Here is a 23940-nt window from a genome sequence, read left to right as displayed (position 1 = left end):
GAAATAAGAACATAAATTTGCAGCTTAAGGTTGCGAACGAGGGGCAATCGTATATATAGGCACTGGCGATGACCATTGACCGTTGAAGAAAACATACGGGGAACACTACTTAATAAAAAATTGCAAATATGTTCTTGATTAGAACATATAATTGCACAAGATTACAATACATTAAGTTCCAAGAGGAACAAGTTGATTATGTTTTTAGTTAAAAGAAATAGGTCATCAAGAAAAATTAATTCAGTACCGTAAATTAAACTCATTTTACATCAGTTGGTCGATATTTACACGAAATGGATAGTAACAAGATCTGAATTTTTAACTACTATAATACTATGCAAATTAGAGGTTGTTTGGTGATGATCCCCCCTTTTTTCTCAGTTTTGGAAGAATAAAAATGAAAAATACAGTCGTTACGGGCCCCACACAAGAGATAGTATTTCAAATATGGTGGTTTGATGTGATGAATAACGATGATATTTTTCATTTTAATGAGGAAAGAATGGAAACCGAATAGGGGCTAAAATTAGATTTTCTATTAGATTGTGATATAAGTTTTCGAAATGTGTGGTTAAAAAGTTGTGAAACTCATGAAAGTGTGGTTAATATTGATTGTTTGATTTTGATTTAAATTAAAATCAGATATTAATTCATACTAAACATGCTTCTAATGTCCGTCTAAAAATTTAATAATATATTAAATATTAAGATGACAAGGAGGAGTAATCTTCTTGGACGAGTACTTGTCCAAACGTCAGCGCCCTATTGGCCGATTACACGTGCAGGAATGTTTGTATGAAAAGTTTAAAGGAAGCAAAGCTGACATGGCAGCGGCGGTTTGTCCCCTCTCAATTGGAATATTCGAACGTTTCCATTCATGCGTAACGTGAATGCCCCGATCACCCAAGAGGAAAAGTCCTCGTTCCACGCGGATGTTTGACTTAAGTTAAAAACTATTAATAATCTAAAAATGTTTTTTTTAAATATATATATATATAATAGTCACAAATTTTCAATCGTATATTCCATCAACTTTTAAAAAAAAAATATATATATACACACATTGTCAAAAGTCACATTAATGTTGTCGGAGTTTTGATATGTTGCCCCTATTTAGTTGTAGTCTTTTTGAATTATTGATGCGCCAATAAATTAAATCCGTGTTTGATTTTGCTAAATGTATGATGAAAAATAATTGTTGATTTTAATTTAAATATTTATCAACTTTCATAACTAAACCAAAGGTGAGATAATTCTTGTTAGTAATGAGAAGACATCATTTGTAATACTGCCATGTTTGGTATAGATTAAAAGTTGTTAAAATTTTAAGTCAAAATTTCATCAACTTTTATTAATATCAATTAAAAAATTTGATTAATTTATAGCAAACAGGAACATATTATCATCTTCTAATTTATTAATAAAAGCTGACATGCGGCAACAATCAGAGAGACAACAACATGAAATAGCGGTACTTATCTTAGGAACGTCGGTGTAAAGTCAAGTCTATTATTGCAGGCGGCATCAAAAAGAATATTTATATGTGACTTGGTCAACTCCTACAGAAAAATATCATAAACAACTCAGAGAGGGACCCTTTATCCCTGTTTGTTTATTAGAATTAGTGGGCGTTTTAGATAATCTTAGTTTATTTTATTGGATTAATTAAGTTGGTGACATGAACACACGTGAGTAGTAGTTAAAATGCTGCTAATATAGCGGCAAAAATGACAATTTAGCGGCTGTTTTCCTGACTTTTGTAAAATTTTAAGACTACGGTAAAAATAATGCTACGTAGCTTGCTAGTTGATAGATACTTCATATCATCCATTTCACTATGAAGAGACGAGAAATATCAGTGCAAGAGAATAAACAAACGCCACCAACTAACGTCTTATGTCCAATCATTTCGAATAACGTTTGCATCCTCTATTTTAATGCGATTAAGTTAAACCAAGCTTATTAAGAAGGGGAAGACAGAGAGAGATACTGTTGAAATAGATGGTCTTGAAACTTCATCTTTGGTTTGACACTTGGAGCATTTTGGTGATACAAAGCGAAGCTTGCGAGCAGAACAGAACATGCCGTCCCAACAGTGTACCTGTATCTTATGCCAATTGCCGGATAATTATTAATTACTTTAATAAAATGCTGGTTCAAAGTACCTACTACCAGATATTGGACTTCTGTAATATATTATTTCCGAAAAAGAATGTCTGCCTCTTCAATATACATTTTTTATAGTACAAGACTGACACTGGTGGTTACTATACTCCAATCCATTCATAAACAACCAAATGAATGAGAGAGAGAAAGGCGTGGGGGGTGGTGTGGGGGGGAGTTATGCGAACCTCCATATTAATAGTGACTACGAAACCCACGACTAGATTGAATCCAAATTCCAAGAAAACCAATAAGTCAAGATTTTGGATTTAATCCAAAAAACGATGAATCAAGCAACTAACAACGATGGATTTGTCGACCGTTTGATTACACAGTTTATGAATCTCACTTGGATTGTGAATGCCCCAAGATTTCACTCTTGATAAGTTCGAAAATTTGTTCAAACAAGAGCAATGAATTTATTAAGCAAAAAGCCACTCAAAAAATCTTTCTAATAATTCATAATAAAAAATCTTGTTTTACAACGAAGAGTAATGAATCTATTTATTCTAAACTCATGAAACCCTAGTTGACACGAATATAAAGTCTAAAGATTAAAAATGATACCATAAAGTTAGAGTTTTAACTTAATTATAAGATTGTCTCAAATGCGGTCGTATAGTTATAAGCCATATAGTCACATAAAAATACAGCCTTTAGTTTTGTCTCGTGAACATGTTGTGCAGCCACATGCCTTTAAAGTTATGCAGTCACATAACTTATATTTCAACTCTGACTTTTTCATGTGCAGAGTTTTGTGACGATTCCAAATTGTACTCATGAGTAAAAATTCAACACTCGAGTTGAAAGTTATGCCCATTTTAATCCACGTTGCTCATTTTCCATATATCATTCAGAACTTTGAATCCAACACACCAAACATGATTTCACCTTTATGACCAACATATAAATTGTTCGGCTTGTCAACTTCTACATTTTGTACTCCATAGCCCAATCAAGTAATTGGACGGCTTTATTGGCTCTTCGAGATCTCAAATTTAGCTCGATTCTTGGTCTTAACTTTATCTCGACATTCCTCAAATACTTGATAATTTCTACCCCTTGGATCACATGAGAGAGAGAGAGAGAGAGAGAGAGAGAGAGAGAGAGAGAGAGTCACTTATTTTATTATCTGGCGAGAATTAATATTTAAAAAATATTACATTTTTCATATAGGTAGTTGCTACTTAGTTCAAGAATCAAGACTACTTATTAGGAACAAGATATATATGTACTGTGCATAGAATTACATTCCTGGCATGCATAACATTTGATTTCCATTCAAACTGCCAAAAAAAATAATTAAAAAATGGTACTCTAACAAAGCCATGAAAAAAAATGCCTTCATGAAAGTCTGAGTTTTCTTCTAGTTAGTGAACTCGATATCAATAATATCAGGAAATCTCTCCTTTATAGCTGCTTTAATTCCAGATCCAATAGAATCAGGTCCCTCGTATTTTACTCGGCAAATCCCGTCTGTGATAGATAATACTTCCACACTTCCACCAAAATTCTTAATGGCTGGCCTTAAAATGTCTAAATGACAATTCACTGCCTGCAGATATATAAGCTGATTGTGAGACTCACTGTATTTAACTTAAACTGATAAAGTTCGATATAGACAGACCTCAACCGTTGTCTCGCTAATTTGTTCATCATTTATTTGACAAATATCCCTGATTGCATCACCAAATTTTTCCTTGAGAACTCTTTCAATACCCATTTTCATTGTAGTTGTTGAGCTAGGACAGCTTCCACATGCTCCTGTTGTTCATTCATGAAGTACAGGTAAAGACAACAGCAGCTAAGAATCGGATTTGGAAGCACAAGTAGTGATCTAAATAAACAAATGCAATTAAATAAAATAGTAGAACTATAGAAAGGAAGAGAAGAAGAGGAGAGAGAAGGGGAAGAAGAATTTTGTATGAGAAACTATCAATTTGTTTCATTATCTTTATATACGTTTAAACTAGTCTATTTTAGGTAAGAAATATCTAACAAAATACTAGAAATTATTAAAATATTAGAGACTCTAAAACCCCAATTATGTTTCCAGTATGAAAAGTTTTCTATATGATATATCTTCTAGGATTTCAACCAGGCAATCATGCACATATATTGGCCAGCTGAAAGAAATTTGTTTTCAAAATATCAGACATCGTCTACCAAACTTCTCTGTTCCTCAAAGACAGTTGAGGCAATGTGCTCTTAAGATTCATCACATTCCTAAAAACAAAGCATACAACTCCATCAACCATCTTGATCTTGACCACCTTAAATCCCAAAACTATCTGCTGAAGCTCATTAAAATGATCTTCTATGGAATAAACACCCAAAATCCAACCTAAAGAATGTATACATACATATGAAGGCTGAAGATATCTGTTTGTATATGAGGGCCAAAGTAACTTCATTAAGCCCACAAGCTCATTTTCCTTGCATCATTTTCACTCAATGAGGAAAATCATCACAGTTTGTGCAAACATTCCATAATACTCTATTTTGATACATCTAATCCAATTCTTGTGCACTTTGATCCAAAATCTTTATGCTCTTCATCCTTAGGGTTCCATGCTTCCAAATCCTTTCCCTACAATGCTTTTTGTTGGGTTCCATTGAATTAGGATGTCAGTTAAATTGATTCGCCAAGAACTTGACTCACTTCATGAAGCACATCCAAAATGGGAATTCAATGTAAGTTGAAACCATAAGCCCTGGTACCGTGTTTCTAGGCTTGGAAGATCTTTCAAGATCCTGCTGAGAGTATCTTGGGGATGATGGAATAAAAAAAAAAGAAAAGGATCAAATTTAGGCATGGGATAATCGAAAATGTTATTGTTGAGCCAAAGAAGTTGACATTTTTCATAGTTGTCCAAGCTTAGACAAGGGTCATGAGCAAGCTTCTCTCTTAATTGATATAGTTGTTCTCCAATAAGTGGGAACTATGGGTATGGATAAAGTGAACTCAGACTTAGCATGCTCAACATAGTACCTCAGAGATGCCAGGACATAAGGTGGGAGCTAATTGGCAATGTGATAAAGAGTTTGTTAGAGACATTGAGCATAGGATATGTGATTTAAACAATGAATTTTTTCTTCTTGTACAGACGTAACAGACTTAAAGTAAAGAGAGAAGGAAAAGGAAGAGGAGCGAGGTGGCATGATGTTAAAAAGAAAATACTTCAATCCTTTTTTTTTTTTTTTTTTTTGGGGCATTTAGGTCCCCAACCTTCAACTTATGGAACGCCCTCTCTCCTTCCCCCTGTCCAGCCCAGCCATCCACCCTTCTCCTCCCCAAACGTCCAGCTCCCTTCCAAAGTCAGGTTGGACGAGGGGGGAGGCCAATGTTGTTTTATCTTGTTTTAACTTTTCCTTGCTTTCCCTTTTTTAAAATTTCCTTTTTCTTCTTCAATTTTTGATTTCATTAACCTACAGGCAGAAGTTCTTTTCAATGAATTTAACACCTGATATAGTCGAGACACTCCAAAATGAACTAACTTGCTCCATAAAATGAATGTTAGGGACCAAACTTCAAATGACTCCAAATGTTAGGGACCATGTACGCAACTTTCCCTGATGTGTGGCATCATTAACATGTGTTTGAGGCTTCCAAGACGAAGGATTATAATTACAGCTTTAATTCCATTAGAAAGGGTGTTAAACAAAGGAAAACTTACTATAATGCGAAGCAAAAACTGAACCTGATACTGATGGACCTTACTGGCAAGAATTCTGACTACTCCATTTTAGAAATTTACCATCCAATGGATTGATATTCAAACTTAAGATCAAGCTTAACTCCATCCTACAATTACTTATTTACTTTATTCACTGTTGAGACGGCTTTAACAGACAAAATCTTTATCCATGCATCCCTCTTCATAATATTAAAATCTATCTGAGAACACGTTTAGGTTTGGCAATAAGAAGTGATAGGCTCCATTTTCAGATCAGGAGTTTCTGTGTAGTACATTTGACACGACTCGCCCCAAATCATCCTAATAGACCTGACACGTGTCGTGCGCCGAGGGTAAACACCAAGTGCCGGACTCACCATCAAAACAACTTTGACTTGTTTTGATTGTAATATACTTTGTAAAAATTTTGACAAAATTCTCCCTGAATTATGGACTAAAACCACCTGTAATATATAATCCAATATCCCAAACAGATACATATAGTTTAAAATAGGGGTACACTTTCCCACAGAATATCAACTATTCAAAATACAACACAGGCAATTCGACCTTTGCAACAATTTATAAACCACAGTACCCAAAATGCATAATATATACAAAACATAGCAGGCCTAAAACATGGAACTAATTTTTGACCAAAAGAAGTGTCTATCCCAAAACATGAACTATTAAACTGATAAGCTAAGTCATACAATGCTTAACAATCTATGGCTCAACCCGATAGGTCAACTGGCCCAGTAGTGCTCAACTCAGTTACTATCTGATAAGAGAAATTGTGATAAAATATGAGCCTATAACTCAGTGAGTGGATATTTCATAAGTAAATATATATTTTTTAGATATGCCAACTTTCTAAAAACTAGTATATAATAAAAATATTCTTTTATTGTACTATAAGCTAAAACATTTATTCTTTAAATTGAAATGACTAAATTCTGTAATCTGAAAACTGATGAACTACAAGTTACTGAAAATCACACTGAAAAGATACCCGGAATAACCTTACTCATGTACCAGTTAGTACTGATATACATGGCAGAACTATTCGATTCTGTAATTCTTAAATTCTGGTCATACGCTCACAGAGCTGAAATTCTGGTAACACGCTATGAAAACACATTCACAATAGTGTAGAGCGGGCAAAATCATTATAACTGGTCATACACTGTGAAAATACATTCACACCAGTGCAGACGGGAGTAAAATCACCTGGGTACTTTCTAGTGGTTTTTAAAAATAACTTTAAATATTCTTAAACACGTAATATCGATAAAACATGCTAATGAAATGATTTAACTGAACTGGATCAAACTTTAAACACAACTATTTATAAATCAACTTTATTCTGAAAATTATGCTATCATTTCAACTGTATGAAATAATAAATTTTCTGATTTGCTATAAATTGAATAAATACTTATTACTGAAAAATTAATTTTCATCCACTCACTCAATACGAGTTACAGACTATGCCGGTCGGTAAGCTTTTCCAATTTCTTCGTCACCATCTAAAATACGTTACAAAATAACTAATTTATCCTCTATCAAATCAAGAAACATTAATATCTAATGATAGAACTTAAAATTAAATTTCTTGATACTTGAATAAATTCCCAAATTTTCCTTTATTAATTGGAGCTAATCACACTTCATAATCTCTTCACTAATAACTAATTCATCAACATAACCTTCATTCCAAGCATTTATGTAATTACCACTTCATTCTAGTGACAACTTATCACAATACTTCGACCAATTAAATTTTCCTCTTGTTCCTTAATTTCATGCTTCCAAATAATTATTTCCACATCACCATCATTTCCACAAATACTACTTAATCCAAAAATCATAAATAAACTTTCTACGGTTTGCTAAAATAATATTCCTTATCTAGCTGAAATTGGAATTGAAGTAATCCCCAAACTTGAGCTCCAATTCGTGTTTATCATACCTAAATTTGAAAATTTCTACTACAACTTAAAACCCTAGAATTTTAACATAAATCATACTTTCTCACTTGAAACAATTGGAAAAATTGGAAAAATTCAACCAAAACTTGGAGAAAATAACTTTACCTCACTTCCTTTTCTTCCTTCTTTCTCTTTTTCTTCTTCTTTTTCCTTAGTTTTTATCCCTTTTTGGGTCTCTCCAGCCCTCTGCCCCGTTTTTCAGTGTGTGTGTGTGTTTTTTTGAGAGAAAATGGGTCAATTTTACTGATTTAATGGTCCACTTGCTAAAAATTGCAAAATAAGTCCTTCAACTCCCTTTTCATAACACATTTAATCCTAAACTTCCAAAAATATATAAATAAATTCTCAACTTTAAATTGTATCCAATTTAACCTTCATATATTTCCAATTGTAAAATTAACCCCAATAAAATATTTAATTTCATTTTAGTCCTTAATTGACTTTGACCTTGACTAGTCAACATTTGAATTTTTTACTATAAAAATTAAGTTGTAACAATCTTACCTCCTTAAAAGAATTTCGTCCTCGAAATTCAACTGACAACTGACTAGGCAATGAATAAATAAGGATATTGAGCACGCATCTGATCCTCGTTCTCCCATATAGCTTCTTCTACTGTTTGATTCTGCCAAAATACCTTAACAAGTGCAACTGTCTTGTTTCATTGAGTTTGCACTTTCTTGTTTAAGATTTTCACTAGCTCTTCTATATAAGTCAAATTCTCCTTCAACTGAATTCGGTGAGACTCCAGAACATGAGAGAGATCTGCAACGTGCTTGCGAAGCATGGAAACATGAAAAACATCATGGATCCGAAATAATTCATCTGGCAGATCTAATCAATATGCAACTAGACCAATCCGCTCAATAATCTCATAGGGTCCAATATATCGTGGACTCAACTTTCCTCGCTTGCCAAATCTCAACACCCCTTTCCAAGGAAATAATTTAAGAAAAACTGTCTCCAACTACAAATTCAAGATTTTTCCTGCGCCTAAAAATTGTTACAACTCAATTTTTATATTCAAAAATTGAAATGTTGACTAGTCAAGTTCAAAGCTAATTAAGGACTAAAATGAAATTAAATATTTTATTGAGGTTTATTTTACAATTGGCAATTTATGAAGGTTAAATTGGATACAATTTAAAGTTGGAAATTTATTTATATATTTTTGGAAGTTTAGGATTAAATGTTTATGAAAAGGGAGTTGAAGGACTTATTTTGCAATTTTTAGCAAGTGGACCATTAAATCACTAGAATTGACCAATTTTCTCTCAAAAATACACACACTGAAAAACGGGACAGAGAGCTGGAAAGACCAAAAAAGGGAGAAAAACTAAGGAAAAAAGAGAAGAATAAGAGAAAGAAGGAAGAAAGGAAGAGAAGGGAAGGGAAGAAGAGGAAGTAAGCTAATGTTATTTTCTCCAAGTTTGGGTTGAATTTTTCTATTTGTTTCAAGTGATAAAGTATGATTTACGTTAAAATTCTAGGGTTTTAACTTGTAGTAGAAGTTTTCAAATTTAGGTATGATAAACACGAATTGGAGCTCAGGTTTGGGGATTACTTCAATTCTAATTTCAGCTAGGTAAGGAATATTATTTTAGCAAACCCTAGAAAGTTTGTTGGGGATTTTTGGATTAAATAGTGTTTGTAGAAATGATAGTGATGTGGAAAAAATTATTTGGAAGCATGAAATTATAGAACAAGAGGAAAATTTAATTGGTCGAAGCATTGTGATAAGTTGTCACTAGAATGAAGTGGTAATTACATAAATGCTTGGAATGAAGGTTATGTTGATGAATTAGTTATTAGTCAAGAGATCATGAAGTGTGATTAACTCCAATTAATAAAGGAAAATTTGGGAATTTATTCAAGTATCAAGAAATTTTAAGTTCTATCATTAGATATTAAGGTTTCTTAATTTGATAGAGGATAAATTAGTTATTTTGTAACGTATTTCAAGTGGTAATGAAGAAATTGAAAAAGCTTACCGACCGGCCTAGTCTGTAACTCGTATTGAGTGAGTGGATGAAAATTAATTTTTCAGCAATAAGCATTTATTCAATTTATAGTAAATCAGAAAATTTATTATTTCACACAGTTGAATTGATAGAATAATTTTTAGAATAAAGTTGATTTATAAATAGTTGTGTTTAAAGTTTGATCCAGTTCAGTTAAATAATTTCATTAGCATGTTTTATCGATATTACGTGTTTAAGAATATTTAAAGTTATTTCTCAAAGCCACCAGAAAGTACCCAGGTGATTTTACCCCCGTCTGTACTAGTGTGAATGTATTTCCACAGTGTATGACCAGTTATAGTGATTTAACCCACTCTGCACTATTGTGAATGTGTTTCCATAGTGTATGACCAGAATTTAAGCTCTGCGCACGTATGACCAGAATTTAAGAATTTCAAAGTTACAGAATCGAATAGTTCTGCCATGTATATCGGTACTAACTGGTAAATGAGTAAGGTTATTCCGAGTATCTTTTCGGTGTGATTTTCAGTAACTTGCAATTCATCAGTTTTCAGATTACAGAATTTAGTCATTTCAATTTAAAAAATAAATATTTTAGTTTATAGTACAATAAAAGAACATTTTCATTATATACTAGTTTTCAGAAAGTTGGCATATCTAGAAAATATATATTTACTTACGAAATATCCACTTACTGAATTATAGGCTCACATTTTATCACAATTTCTCTTATTAGATAGTAGCTGGGTTGGGCACTACTAGGCCAGTTGACCTATCGGGTTGAGCCATAAATTGTCAAGCATTGTATGACTCATCTTATCAGTTTAATAGTTCATGTTTTAGGATAGACACTTCTTTTGGTCAGAAATTAGTTCCATGTTTTGGGTCTGCTATGTTTTATATATATTATGCATTTTGGATATTGTGGGTTTATAAATTGTCGCAAAGGTCGAATTGTCAGTGTTGTATTTTGAATAGTTGATATTCTATGGGCCAGTATACCCTATTTTAAACTATATGTTTTAGTCCATAATTCAGGGGAACTCTGCCAAAATTTTTACAAAGCATACTGTTCGGTATTGTCACACCTGTCCTACCCACCTGGGCCAATGGCCCACCCATCCTCATCCACGTGGCATTCCTGCCGAGGTGGCACACATTGCCGAGGTGGGTTATTTTCGAAGTGCTTCAGCCGAGGTCCATCCGTCGAGGCTCCTCGATCCGATGTACGCGAGTCTGCCGAAGTCCAACTACCGAGGCCCATGACTCGGAAGCATGGAAACCTTTTTGAATGTAGCTGAGGTCCTCAAGTGGAAGTATTTGTCAAATGGTTGAAACCCCGAAGCTGATGCACGAGCCTCTTAACCACGAGGAACTACCTCCACAGTCACTTCTCCCAAGAGATCGCCTGCTCAGAGATCTTATTCGAATGATTGATGGAACGTTTGTCACAATCATAAGGTCAAGTCTTGTCACTAGTATGGAGGACCTGCGCAAGCAATAAATGCGCCGTAAGCTAGCAAGTCAAGTCCCATACCTAGGAAAAGACGTTTGAACTAAAGAGATGACTCCACGTGCCACTTCATCCAAGGGCTCCCATTTCACATATATCACTATAAATACTTCCATTGTGTAATGTCAAAGGTTAATGCTAGAATCAATACTTAAGACTACATTTACTCAACTCTCTCATTTTACTTGCACTACACAAATCGAGTTTATACACTTTCACATATACATTTACGAGCACCGGTTGGTAATTATTGTACAATCGGATTACGAACAACCCGCCGGATTCCGAACGTCACCGTCCCGCGTCGTTGGGCTACTCCCACGCCCCTTTGAACCGCTCGTTTTAAACCGTCTACGTGTTTTAACGTGTTGGACATTCGTCCACGCAAGCGTGGGTGAGACCGGCATTTGTTGGCGCACTTTTTGGGGTCAACACATACTACAATCAAAACAGGTCAAAGTTGCCTTGATGGTGGTCCGGCACTTAGCCGGTATCTACCATCGGCGCACGACACGTGTCGGGCCTATTAGGATGATTCGGAACGAGTCGTGTCAACATTACTACAAAAGGAATAACCTAAGGTTATTTTATAATTGTCAGCTATCTAACTAGAGTTTTGCTGGAGAAAAAAAGATCTAATTGTAGATAGAATAGAAAGTGGCTGACAACTCTTTTTCACCTAAATTCATAATTAATAATTAAGAAGTCTCTATCGCATGCAAGGGTAATTGTGTAGATTCACTTACTGCTTTTGCATAGTCCAGGGGAAATCTCTAATCAGCCAAACATCCTTGCAACCAAACCTCAAAATAGAATAACTATAGCAAAGATTATATTGTGAGTTTTGGGAAGTCCTCAAGGAATAAAAAGGAAGTTATCCATGTGTTCTTTAGTGTGCTAAACTTATCCATAAACCATAACTTAAAACATTAATCCCTGGCCTCATACAAGCTGATGAAACAGTTGTGCCATAATTAGCGAAAAGAAGTTCAGTATCCCTTGTTGAGAACGAATTGACTTTCTAAAACGAAAAATAGGCCTTAAAGTTCTGTAATAATTCTCAAAATACATGATTTAAAACAGTAATCGCTTGGCTCATACAAGCTGATGAAACCGTTTTGCCATATTAGCCAAAAGAAGCTCAGTATCCTTGTTGAGAAGGAATTGACTTTCTAAAACTAAAAATCGGTCTAAAAGTTCAAAAACTCTATCATGATTCTTGGAAAGCAAAGAAATATGATATACACTCATGCATCAGAGTACAGTAAAGATTTTCATATCAGTTTCTCTGTCCCCAAATCATTGTAGGCATCAATACTTATGTCTAATGCAAAAATAAATGGCATCAATCTTCATCTGTTATAAACAGCACACTGTCAGTTGCATATAGATCTGTAAACAAGACAATATTTACGCTTGAGGGCGCTAGATTTTACAAGCAAGCTACTATTCCTAAAGCTAACATGTAGCTTTACTAGCAATAGGATTATAGGACTACCAATGAAATAAGTTGTGATAATGCGTGAAAATTTTAACTCCTCTGATAGCTAAGAACGTAATTTGCACTCCCACTGACCAAGGAATGGACACAATTGTCCACCCAAACTTTAGCTGACACATTGGTAGAAATTTTCCACAAAAACTTTTTTATGACAAATCTCATCAAAACATGATAATAAATGAACAATCATGCTGATTAATTTGTACAGGCAGTTGGTTTAAAGGAATAACTTCTTTTTTTTCATGACCATGGATGTCCGAGTCAGTTTATGCACACCTTGACTAATCCCACGGAGCTCTGAAGTTTACAGTTGGGTACTCACTTCAGTGACCCTAAGAGGACTCGAACCGGTGACCATTGGTGAGCAAACTCGTAACCTGACCACTGAACTACACCTCAGGGTTTAAAAGTATAACTTACATTTATTAAATTTATAATGTTAATTCCAAAGCAACTTCAATAAGCATCAAGCGTCTTCCAATCTAGACCTTGGCCTTTCAAAACATGCTAGTTGTTACCCAATCAGTGAAAATAAGTTTCATAAAGCTATTTGAAAAGAAAATATCATATCACAATGCTCTATTTATTTATTTGTTGTTCATAAATTGTGCAATTTGGATTTATAGATTGTGAGTATCTCTGATTAATAGTGTCATTGTTTCCCTCCATTTTGTTCTGTTCAAGACATACCAGGCAAAGATAGTCTCAAGGCCACATTTACTATCAATTAAGACTAGGATAATTGCAATAAAAGCCCCAAACTTTAAAACAAACTTTCTCCAAATCTTTGATTTGTTGCAATCGTCATCCTTACCCTTTCCAAACGATGCAGGTGGAGCCCCTTTGAACAGTTTCCATTCATAATTTCGTCAATTGACCAAAAACTTAACTTATTATAACTAATTTCAATGAAGGTAAAATGGTATTTTCATATTTATCACATTAAATAACAAAAAAAAAAAGGAAAAACTGTACCTTTTTCCCAAATCCACCCAACCCACCAAATCACTTCTTTCAGGTCAAACGTTGTTCAAAGATATACATACATACGACTAAACCAGGTTATATATATATAACCTGGAAAAAGGGCTTTGATGAGAGAGAGAGAGAGAGTGTGTGTGTGTGTGTGCCTGGTAGGTATAGTGTGATGGAAGGGGAAATTAAAAGCAAAACTGAAGCATTTGGTCTTTGCTATCCTCAACATCTCTACCTTTCCAAAACTCCTCGTCTCCTCACCTTGAACTCAATTCTCTCTATCTAAAACCACCATTGGAGTATTTTTTCCAGGCGGCGATTTTTAGTTTTCATGCTAAAAAGTCTTTAACTTTTAGGTTTTGAAAGCAAAAGTATTTTTTAGCTACTTTTCATCTAGTTTTGAAAATCAAATTTAGGGTTTTCTGTTTGTTGTAGGTCTGTTTTGGGAAGAAAAAGGTACAATTTTTCCTTTTTTTTTTTTTTAAATTTTGCTATTTAATGTGATAAATATGAAAGTATCATTTTACCCTCATTAAAATTGATTATAATGTGGTCAAAGTTAAATTTTTGGTCAACTAGTGGAATTATGGATGGAAACTGTCCAAAGGGGCTTCACCTACAACGTTTGAAAATGTTAAGGGTAACAACGGCAACAAATCAAATATTTGGAGGAAGTCTACTAGTGTTTTAAAGGTTTGAGGCTTTTAATGCAATTATTCCATTAAGACAAGATGATTCATCATTTTAAACTTGATGAAGTACACGTTGTTTCATCCAAAAGTGTTACATCAGCAACAAATCTACTGACCTAAGTACGGATTCGAATACGATATGATACAATACGCGTATGTCGATACAAGTTTTCAAAAATTATACCACACGGATATGTGTGAGCTATATGTGTGTGTAGTGTTTTTCATAAGTTATATCATAAAATTTAGCTTAATTTCATTATTATAATAAAAAATACAAAAATTAAAACAAAAGCCAGACAATAAAGATAAAATAAAATACTAAAATATTTTATATTAATACTTAAGGGGCTGTTTTCTAGCCGTTTTCTATTTTCGATTTTTCAAAACGGTGAAAATGTGTTCTCCTTCCCATTTTCGAAAAAATGACTTTTCAAAAAAAATAAAAATAAAAAATAAAAAATTGTACTAAAACACAAAACGTCAAAAAAGACGTTTTGTGCATTTCAAGTACAAAATACAGAAAAATTGAAAACACGCGAAAAAACCCCTTTTCCATTATAGCACGTGAGAGCATAGAACCAACCAAGACCCGCTACCTTCTTCCTCAACAATCGACCATCACCCGCCACCTAGAACACTAGATTTCACAACCATTCAAACCCCCTCACCTTCCTTTTCAACCTCGTGTCACCACCTGGCCACGGAGTTGCCCAAAACAACCCCAATCACCACCCAAAACCGTGCTACCAGTCACAATTTTCACCATATTTCCACCACCGTCGGCCAGCATTTTGAGCGCGGATCATCACTCCACTCCTCTCAACCAGGCGCATCTAGTAGCACCATAGGTCACCTGCAATTTTGTCTAGATGTTGAGAAGAAGTTTTTGCATCTATGTTAGCAAAAAGAGGTAATTTTTAAAAATTCAGTATTTGAATTCGTGTTAGCTGACTTTTGGAGTTTTAATTTGCCTTTATGTGTTTGTATTTAGGCGTAATTAGTTGTTCTTCATTTTAACTGCATTTTGAATATTAGTAGCGAGTTTCTTTTATGTTTTAAAGTTAATTGTAATTTAGGTTTTGTTTTGTATTTTTGTTGGGTGAAGTTGTGGTTAATTAACTATTGTGGAAACTAACCGAGAAAGGGTACGTGATATGCAGTCAACAAGAAATCATATTTGTATATGTGATACACTTGGGTTATAATATGGCAAGACAGGTAATAGTTTGATTTGAAAAAGCTTGGTGATTGAGGCATCATTCAATTAAGATTTGACATACAGACCAACGGATGCTTACAAGTTTAATATAAAATTTTAAGACTAAAGAACTTCCAGCAGGTTTAGCTATTCACAAAATGGGAGCTTTAGTAACTGGAAGATAAGTAGGGAAAAGTTCAAAAATTTATGCAATGTGAGTTTTGCTTCCTGCTCTTTGAATTTATTTCTTCTTTTTGTCTTCTGGATTTTCTTTGTACTTTGGTTTCTTCATTGAGAATCTTGACAATATTATGCTTCTTGATTTTCTGAAGGAGTCTGCAAACTGAGCAAATTTAAGTTCATTGATGAGCTAAATTCACAAATTGAGCAGATCCATGCTTTGCAGCTAAAATTGTCTACCGAGATGAAGGAAGAGGGTTATGTGCCAGAGACCATTGTAGTACTCTATGATCTCAATAGCGAGGAGAAAGAACGAATAGTATTGGGCCATAGTGAAAAGCTAGCAGTTGCATTTGGGCTAATAAATTGCAGCAAAGGGGAAACTATCAGAATAACCAAGAATCTGAGATTATGTGAGACTCTCATTCTTTCACCGAATTCATTTCCAAGCTTGTGAGTATGGATATTTTGGTTCGAGATATGTAACTTTCACCACTTCAGAAACAGGGAATGCTCGTGGGGATTATTGGTAACTGATGTGCAGAATTTCAATCTAGTCTTTGCTTATCATAATGGTCATCTAAGGGATTCTCCAAGAGCTGTTAAGCACTTCATACACGTACAGGTTAGGTAAGATATTCAGCCATTTCACATATACGACCTCCAAAAGTGTTTATGCATTGAGGTTTTTACTTTTGAAATTTTAGAGACGAGCATGCCCTTGATCTAGTAATACAAATGTTTACAAAAAGTACTAATTAAAGAGCGCAAAATATATATTTACAACTTAGTTCAGCTGCATACAATAAATTGAACTGATAGGAATTTCTCTTCATCTGATTTATCATCTATCTCCAATGTATTAATATAATTGTATGCTGAAGCTTGGAAAAGAATCCTCAAGCAATCTGCCTACTTTGTTTTTACACGAATCATCACATGGGTGGATTATTTATTGTTAATAATCAAACAATGCAATACTTTGAAGGGGTCATACGATCTGACCTCAGTGAATGAAAGAAATGAAGAAAAACTTAACGGGTCAGGGCTCTTGCCAATAGGTTGATTTTCTTAAGGTGTCTGGCAGTATTAAGGAAAAAGAGAGAGAAAATTGTTTATTCTACTGTGGTGTAAAGTGCTATCCACAAGTGTGCACTTAGAAGTTAGATATGCGTGTAATCCACAACTATGCTTGAGTATTCTTGGATTATGATCAAGAAGCGAGTTATAAGTTCTAGGCAAATAGTTTTCATTAATTGATTTTGTGGCTACTGTCTAGCTAGTTCTTGAAGTTCAATTTGGCTATTGTAACATGCGGCTCGTGATGTAGTGAAATGTAGCTGATGATTCTTGCACTTGTAACATGAGATAACCTTTGGCCATTGTAACATGAGATTCTTGCACTTACTTATACAGCTGATGATATAAAAAAGAGTAAGATAAGAGACAAAATGAGATGGAACTTTATGATTTGAAGCATAAGAAGAAACGGATGTTATTTTTTTTTTATATGATACTTGATTGTGAGTATAAAACTACAAACATTGGTGATGTGCAATTCAATATAGAAGGGATAGTTTCACATTTGTACATATAAACGTATTATTTGCCTCAAAAGGATTATAGACTTTTGAAGTAATTTGTACGCATGAGGTTTCAATCAAGACAAATTTTACATTTCACGAACATGTTTCATGTCATTGAATTTTGACTTATGTTAGTGGTGGAAATGAAAATTAATTACAAATGAAACTGATTTTGAGAACTTCAAAAGCTATATTTGGCTTATATTTATAAACACTCCAATCATTTTTCATCAACACTTTATTAAAGAATGTAGGGTAAAAAATGAGTTATTCAATACATTTCATCAACATTCAAATCATTTTTTACCAATTTCAAAATTTATATGTTATTTATTACTATATTAACATTAAAATATTAAAATTTATTAAATAATCAGATTTCTTGAATAAAATATTATAAAAAAGTATTCTCAAAATTTCAAAATAAATGCGTTTTCCAATTTCATGTTTCCAGAAACTGTTTTTCAAAATGTCGAAAAGAACGGATTTTCAACCATTTCAAAACAGTCACTCAAAATGAATTTAAAACTCAAAATTACAAAATTGAAACACGAAGAGAGCAGCCCCTAATTGTCCCAACTTCATGTGCTTCAACATCACCATCATCTGCTTCTTCGTTTTCATTAAAATCACACTCGAACTCTGGCTCATCTAATGATAGATTAACAATCTCAAGCAACCAAACTCTGGCTCATCTAATATAAAATATTTTATATTAATACTTAATTGTCCCACACTTTGAATTCTCCTTTTGTACAATTTATTAACATGATTCTTTAAACGTTTTAATATCATTATTAATTTCCAATAATAAAACTATAATCATCAATTATTATCATACTTTTGAATGTATTAAAAATTTTAATATTATTATCTATTTTCAATAATAAAACTATAAATAGTCATTTACACAGTTTTACATATATTAGAAGATTTAATACTATTGTTTATTTTCAATAATAAAACTATGCCCCGTTTGTTTCTCATTTTTGCGAAAATGAGAATGAAAAATATAACCGTTAAGGGCCCCACACAAGAGATAGAAATTTAAATTTGGTGGCTTGATATGATCGATAACGGTCATATTTTTCATTTTAATGAGAAAAGAATGAGAACCAAACAGGGGCTATAATTGTCAATTTTTTACTATTACGTCAATTCTCAATAGTAAGCATAAATTGTAATTATCTATTATCTTAAAATACATTTACTTTCTTAAAATTGTTCATTAATAAATGTTATCTATTTTCAATAAGTTATCGATAATAACAATAGATATGTATTAAGTAAAAAAAGCGTTGTTATCTATTACCAATAATAAGTATTAAAAGAGTATAAAATCAATAAAATTCTTCTTCTTCTCATGTCATAAGTATCCAATATGTATTGAAAATTTAAAAAATTTAAAACAATTAGAAAACGCGTATCAGGTACGTATTAGAGCGTATCCGAGCATACCCAATCTTGGATACTATCGAATATGGGTATGCAATAAGTTTACATGTATTTGAGCTTCTTAGAAGATGACACTCTTGGAACTCACTCCCCTCCCTATCCACCAATGGTGGATTCAGGGAGGGATGGACCAGCAGCACAGTTTTGATTTCAAATCAAACATTTTTAACACTAGCAAGCGTCCTAAGAAGAAACTACACAAATATGTCGACACAAGATTTTACGAAAAATTTCAACCTAATACGTCATTGACACGTTGATTAAAATGCTATTTTTTTAATTTTTAATTTCCTTAATTTAATAGTCTAAAGTAATAAAAATTATACTTATAAAAATTATACGTATTACGTCAAATATTAGTAGTTGAATGACAAATATAAATCAAACCTGACATAAAAGAAAAGGCAATTTCGCTTCCTTTACAAGTTTGATTTTTAATTGGAGTAAAAATGATAAATTATAGTGGTTATAGAGTTACCTTTCTTTTTAGATTTAAAAAACCACCTTTTTTAGAAAGTGGTAATTGAATTGTTAAAAAAAGAGCAAATTTAATTCTCATTTACAATAAAACCAAACACGCCTCTTCAATTTTTCTATAAATTGGGTTTCTCCAATTCTTCTTAAAAACTAGGGCTTTACGCATTGAAAAGCCGCTTCTTCAGTTCTTGAACAAAACTGCCGCAAGGGACCTCAATGTTAGAGACGTAATTTCGTCGATACAAATTGTACACCGATACGCCAACGGCCAACAACGTGTCAATGCTTCACTTCTCATGTCCAAAATAAGAGCAGCAAGTGTGCCCTTTAGCCCAAATCCATCAAAATTAGATACATCATATCCGATCCCTCTCTACATCAGTCTCTCGTCTACATTGATGAGTCTAGTTCGATTCTTTAGCCATTCTCAAGGTTAAGTTCAAGAATCCAAGAACTCAAAAAGGATTTGAAGGAAAGTTTATTGAAGGTAGAGATCCCCAATTCCAATTGTTTTTGTCCCAAATTTTATAAAGTCAACTTTTATTTCTATATTCGGAACTTTGATTTGTGGAATTTTACACCGATCTCGTTGTTTTGGTAGGTTTCCAGTGTAGAAACAATTAACGATCTACGGTTTGACTTCGTAGAGTCACAGGTATTCTTGTCTCAATTTTTTCTTCTACTTTTTTTGGTTAGTTTTTTGTTAACTGGCTTTGATTGTGTTCCAATTTTTTTGAATATTCTTGTCCTACAAATATTTTGAATTTTCCTACTCCAAAATCCTCCATCCACTATAAATTCCCTGTTATTGACTTTCTTATTTTTATGGAGTTCAAATTTTAAACTCCTCAACTTCATGTAAATTTCACTCTTTGCACTATGAAAAGGGGAAAAAATATTATTTCATGGGGTCTCACAATTGAGGAGGAAACTAAGGTTGCCAAATGTAAAAAAAAAATTAATTTGCATTGAATATGTTATGTGTTCTTGAATTTTTAACGTGTTTTATACTCTTGCTTCAATTTATATTATTTAGAAAATGAAAAATGACTTTTTAACATTTTTATAACCGATCCTCATTGGTTGTCCACTTGTTGTTGCCTTGTCGGCAAAATAATGAATTGTTGATTCCTTGTCGGTAAATTTCATCCCCTAAGTCCTAAATTCCTGGATCCGTCCCTGCCACCCACCCTCCTCTCCTCTTCAATCTTTTGGGTTTCTGGGTAGGGTTTCCGAAATTTGTCCAATAATGTATTCAATAGGTGATAGGTTTTAGTAATTCAAGTGATCTTGTGCATTTTATGAGTATCTCTTTCTATCTGGGTAGAAAGTATGTATGATTTTACAATGAGAGTTTTGAGAGTAGTAAATCTTAATTGTTTCCTACTATGCTTAATTGCACAGCATCATTAACAGAAACTTGAGACATCCCAATACAAAAAAAATTATATTATTAAGACAATATGTTGTATGGTTACAAGGTTTCACAGTGAAGGTTTGAGTGTTGTAACTCTTCATTGTTTCCTTCTATGCTTAACACAGCATCATCAACAGAATCTTGAGGCATCCAAATACAAAAAAAGGGCTATTATTAGGATACTATGTTGCTAAAGGTAAGCCTCTTCTTATTTTACTAGCTTTATTGAACAAAATGTCACTTGATGTACAGATTAATTCTTCATAGACATGGCATGAGGGTTTCATGAAAATTCCAGCATTTTTTTAACAACTTGAATGCAATTTCTGGTTATTAAAAAAACATATTTCAGATTTCTTTGATTAATCGTTTGGTGTTCATTTAATTTTTTGAACTGATTTGGATTCTGAAGGTTTAAGGTCTTCATGATTGTTCTATGACCAACAAAGAGGAACAGAAAAATCTGCAAATATAAATCTGAAGTCCTAACAGAATAAAGGGATAATTTACGCTTGCAGTCCAGATTATAACCAGTTTTTCTCCTTTGTTTGATGACCCCAATTTAGAAAAAACCTACCACCACTAGTTCTACTGAATTGTTGTTGGATCAGTTACCCCCGCAAATTCCAACATACTAATTCTAATCGCTGAAGTCAAAAAAGGGGGAAATCTTAAAACAATAAGCACGCACCTTGAAGCTTGAGAGAAACGACGCCGCTTTCAACAGACACGACATCGACATTTCCGCCGTCCGCGATGAGGTAAGGCCTGACGTTATCAAGAACCTTGTCGACGTTTTCAATGGTGAGCTCGAATTGGTCTGAGGAATACAGCCCAGCGGTGACGGAAGGAGGCCCACTTGCACCCACTGAGGCTTTAACACTAACATTCAATTCTCGACTATTCGATTGATTTTTCTTCTTGAGATTAAGGGTCCTGATTGAGCCTGATAAGGGTTTGGGGATTTTTTTATTTGGGATTTTTGTAGAAGATGGAAAGTGGGACAATCCAACTGTTGTCGAAGAGGACGCCATAGTTACTTGTCAAGGAGATGATAAGCTCTTTAACTGTACCTCTAGAAAATCTTTATTCACGATAATTGTATACCTTATTACGAAAACTTTCGATGATCTCTTTGAATATACTTCTCGAGAATCCTTTTCACAGTAGTTGAATATTTTATTACCAAACCTTTCAATAATTTATTTTAATTGTAATTCTCGAAAAAAAAAAAATTCACAATAATTGCATATATCATTAAAAACACTTTCAATAATCTTTTTTAACTATCTCGTTACAAAAACTTCCGATAATCTCTTTAACCGTACTTCTCGAAAAAAATTTCCGTAGTATTATATACCTCATTACAAAAACTTCCAATAATCTTTGTAAATGTACTTCTCGAAATTCCTATTAAAGCATGAGTTTCGTCCTTAGCTCGAAGCTCATTTAACGCTAGAAAGTAAGGATTCAGTCTCTTTAATAATTTCCTTAAATGTACTTCTCGAAAACCTTTTTCACAGTAATTGTATACCTCATTACAAAACTTTTAATAATCATTTTAACTATCTCATTACAAAAAAATTTGATAATTTTTTTAACTGCACTTCTCGAAAATCTTTTTTCTTAGTAATTATATACCTTATTACAAAAACTTTCATTAATCTATGTAAATGTACTTCTCGAAATTCCACCTAAAGTACGAGTTTCGTCCTTAGCTCAAAACTCATTCAACGCTAGAGAAGTGAGGATTCAATCTCTCTAATAATTTCCTTAAATATACTTCTCGAAAACCTTTTCACAATAATTGTGTACCCCATTACAAAACTTTTAATAATCTTTTTAACTATCTCATTACAAAAATATCTAATAATCTTTTTAACTATACTTCTCGAAAATCTTTTTCATTGTAATTATATACCTTATTAAAAAAAACTTCCATTTATCTCTGTAAATGTTCTTCTTGAAAATCATTTTTGCAATAATTTAATATGTCACTACAAAAACTTCCAATTATTTATTTAACTGGACTTCTCGAAAATCTTTTTCACATTACTTATATACCTCATTACAAAAATTTCCAATAATCTTTTTAATTGTACTTCTCGGACTCATTTTTCACCGACTATGGTTGTATGTAAAAACTTTGAATTAGATCTAATATTCAAAATAGTGTGTTAAATCTCACAATTCAAACTTATTTCTACAATTTTTCTCCCAATTTTTTCTGATTATTTCTCAATTCTAATTTAATATATTGAGGGCTTTAGTGTTGCAAATCTCCTTCTATTTTGGTTATTAGTGCCATTGTGTCCCTTCATTTCTCTTCACTCGTTTTTAGGAAAGTGCAATATTCTTAAAATTATCATCATTGTGATTGGAATCTTACATAGACAGTGAGAGTCACATTGACCATTAATGTCATCCCCTCCATTTTATTTTTAGTCCTTCTTTTAAAAAAAATGCAAGATGAGTGCGGTATTCTTAAAATTGTCACCACTGTAATTTAAATCTAATATTGTGTTTTATCGTGTTTGTTTTCAATTCACCTTCCTCAATTTCTTTTCACTCATTTTAAAAGAGAGTGCACATTCATTTCCACATCTTTTTTTATGAACGTGCAAGACGAGTGCAAAACTGGATCTTTTTGACGTCATGGCTGCCATGTTTGCTATTAGTGTCTTTTTTATGAGGAAATTGAATGATGTGGTACTCTTAACATTGTTACTACAGTTTGGATAACTTTTTCCTATTTTTGTAGCACATTGTCAGCTCCAAAAAAATCAGCCGTTGTAATTTGGAAATTTGTTTGAAATTGATAAACTTTAAGTGGCTTTGATAGTTGGAGAAAATTGTTTTATCAATATCATAATTATTTAATTCTCTACACACCGCTCAAAGTTTTTCAACAAACTTTGTTGTATTAAGAATTTCTAAATAATTCAACATGTAATTTATTTATTATAATATGTGTAACAAATTACATTATGCCCCCGTTTGGCACCCATTTTTTTTCAAAATGCATTTTTCTTTATTTTTTTTTCAATCACACATTCTTTATTAAAATAATATTACACATAAATCAAAAAAATTTCCTTTTTTTTCAACCACACACTTCCCATCAAGTTAC

The 23940-nt window shown here is 33.0% G+C and overlaps 2 protein-coding genes and 1 long non-coding RNA gene across 4 annotated transcripts; 2 read left to right on the top strand and 1 right to left on the bottom strand.

Annotated features, from left to right (window-relative positions):
• Positions 1–3305: 3305 nt before the first annotated feature.
• LOC111394739 (nifU-like protein 1, chloroplastic) lies at positions 3306–21934 on the bottom strand. Its single transcript, XM_023020710.1, has 3 exons — positions 21502–21934; positions 3791–3927; positions 3306–3718 (listed from the first exon to the last, which is right to left on the bottom strand). The coding sequence occupies exons 1-3, from the start codon at positions 21842–21844 to the stop codon at positions 3530–3532; spliced, it is 669 nt and encodes a 222-aa protein (XP_022876478.1). The 5' UTR covers positions 21845–21934; the 3' UTR covers positions 3306–3529.
• Positions 14920–16796, top strand: LOC111394747 (pentatricopeptide repeat-containing protein At3g46790, chloroplastic-like). Of its 2 annotated transcripts, XM_023020730.1 has the most exons (3): positions 14920–15407; positions 16028–16288; positions 16377–16796. In XM_023020730.1, coding segments are annotated over exons 1-3 (279 nt in total). In that variant the 5' UTR covers positions 14920–15391; the 3' UTR covers positions 16379–16796. The 2 variants fall into 2 exon arrangements, with proteins under 2 accessions (XP_022876498.1, XP_022876490.1); XM_023020722.1 differs by having other exon boundaries at positions 16028–16796.
• LOC111394759 lies at positions 18549–21495 on the top strand. Its single transcript, XR_002702703.1, has 3 exons — positions 18549–19880; positions 19995–20048; positions 20936–21495. It is a non-coding gene; the product is annotated as an uncharacterized LOC111394759 (long non-coding RNA).
• Positions 21935–23940: the final 2006 nt, after the last annotated feature.

The sequence above is a fragment of the Olea europaea genome, chromosome 1 (assembly GCF_002742605.1).
Source record: "Olea europaea var. sylvestris chromosome 1, O_europaea_v1, whole genome shotgun sequence".
Taxonomy (NCBI): domain Eukaryota; kingdom Viridiplantae; phylum Streptophyta; class Magnoliopsida; order Lamiales; family Oleaceae; genus Olea; species Olea europaea.
Note: the sequence above shows the minus strand (reverse complement) of the source record. Positions and strands in the feature narration are given on the sequence as shown.

Bases quoted from the DNA above. Each gene is read 5' to 3' on its own strand.
- LOC111394739 (XM_023020710.1), bottom strand. From the start codon at position 21,844: ATGGCGTCCTCTTCGACAACAGTTGGATTGTCCCACTTTCCATCTTCT. The intron at 3,928-21,501 runs GTGCGTGCTTAT...AATGAACAACAG, and splicing joins CGTTTCTCTCAAGCTTCAAG to GAGCATGTGGAAGCTGTCCT. The intron at 3,719-3,790 runs GTCTGTCTATAT...ATATATCTGCAG, and splicing joins TTAGCGAGACAACGGTTGAG to GCAGTGAATTGTCATTTAGA.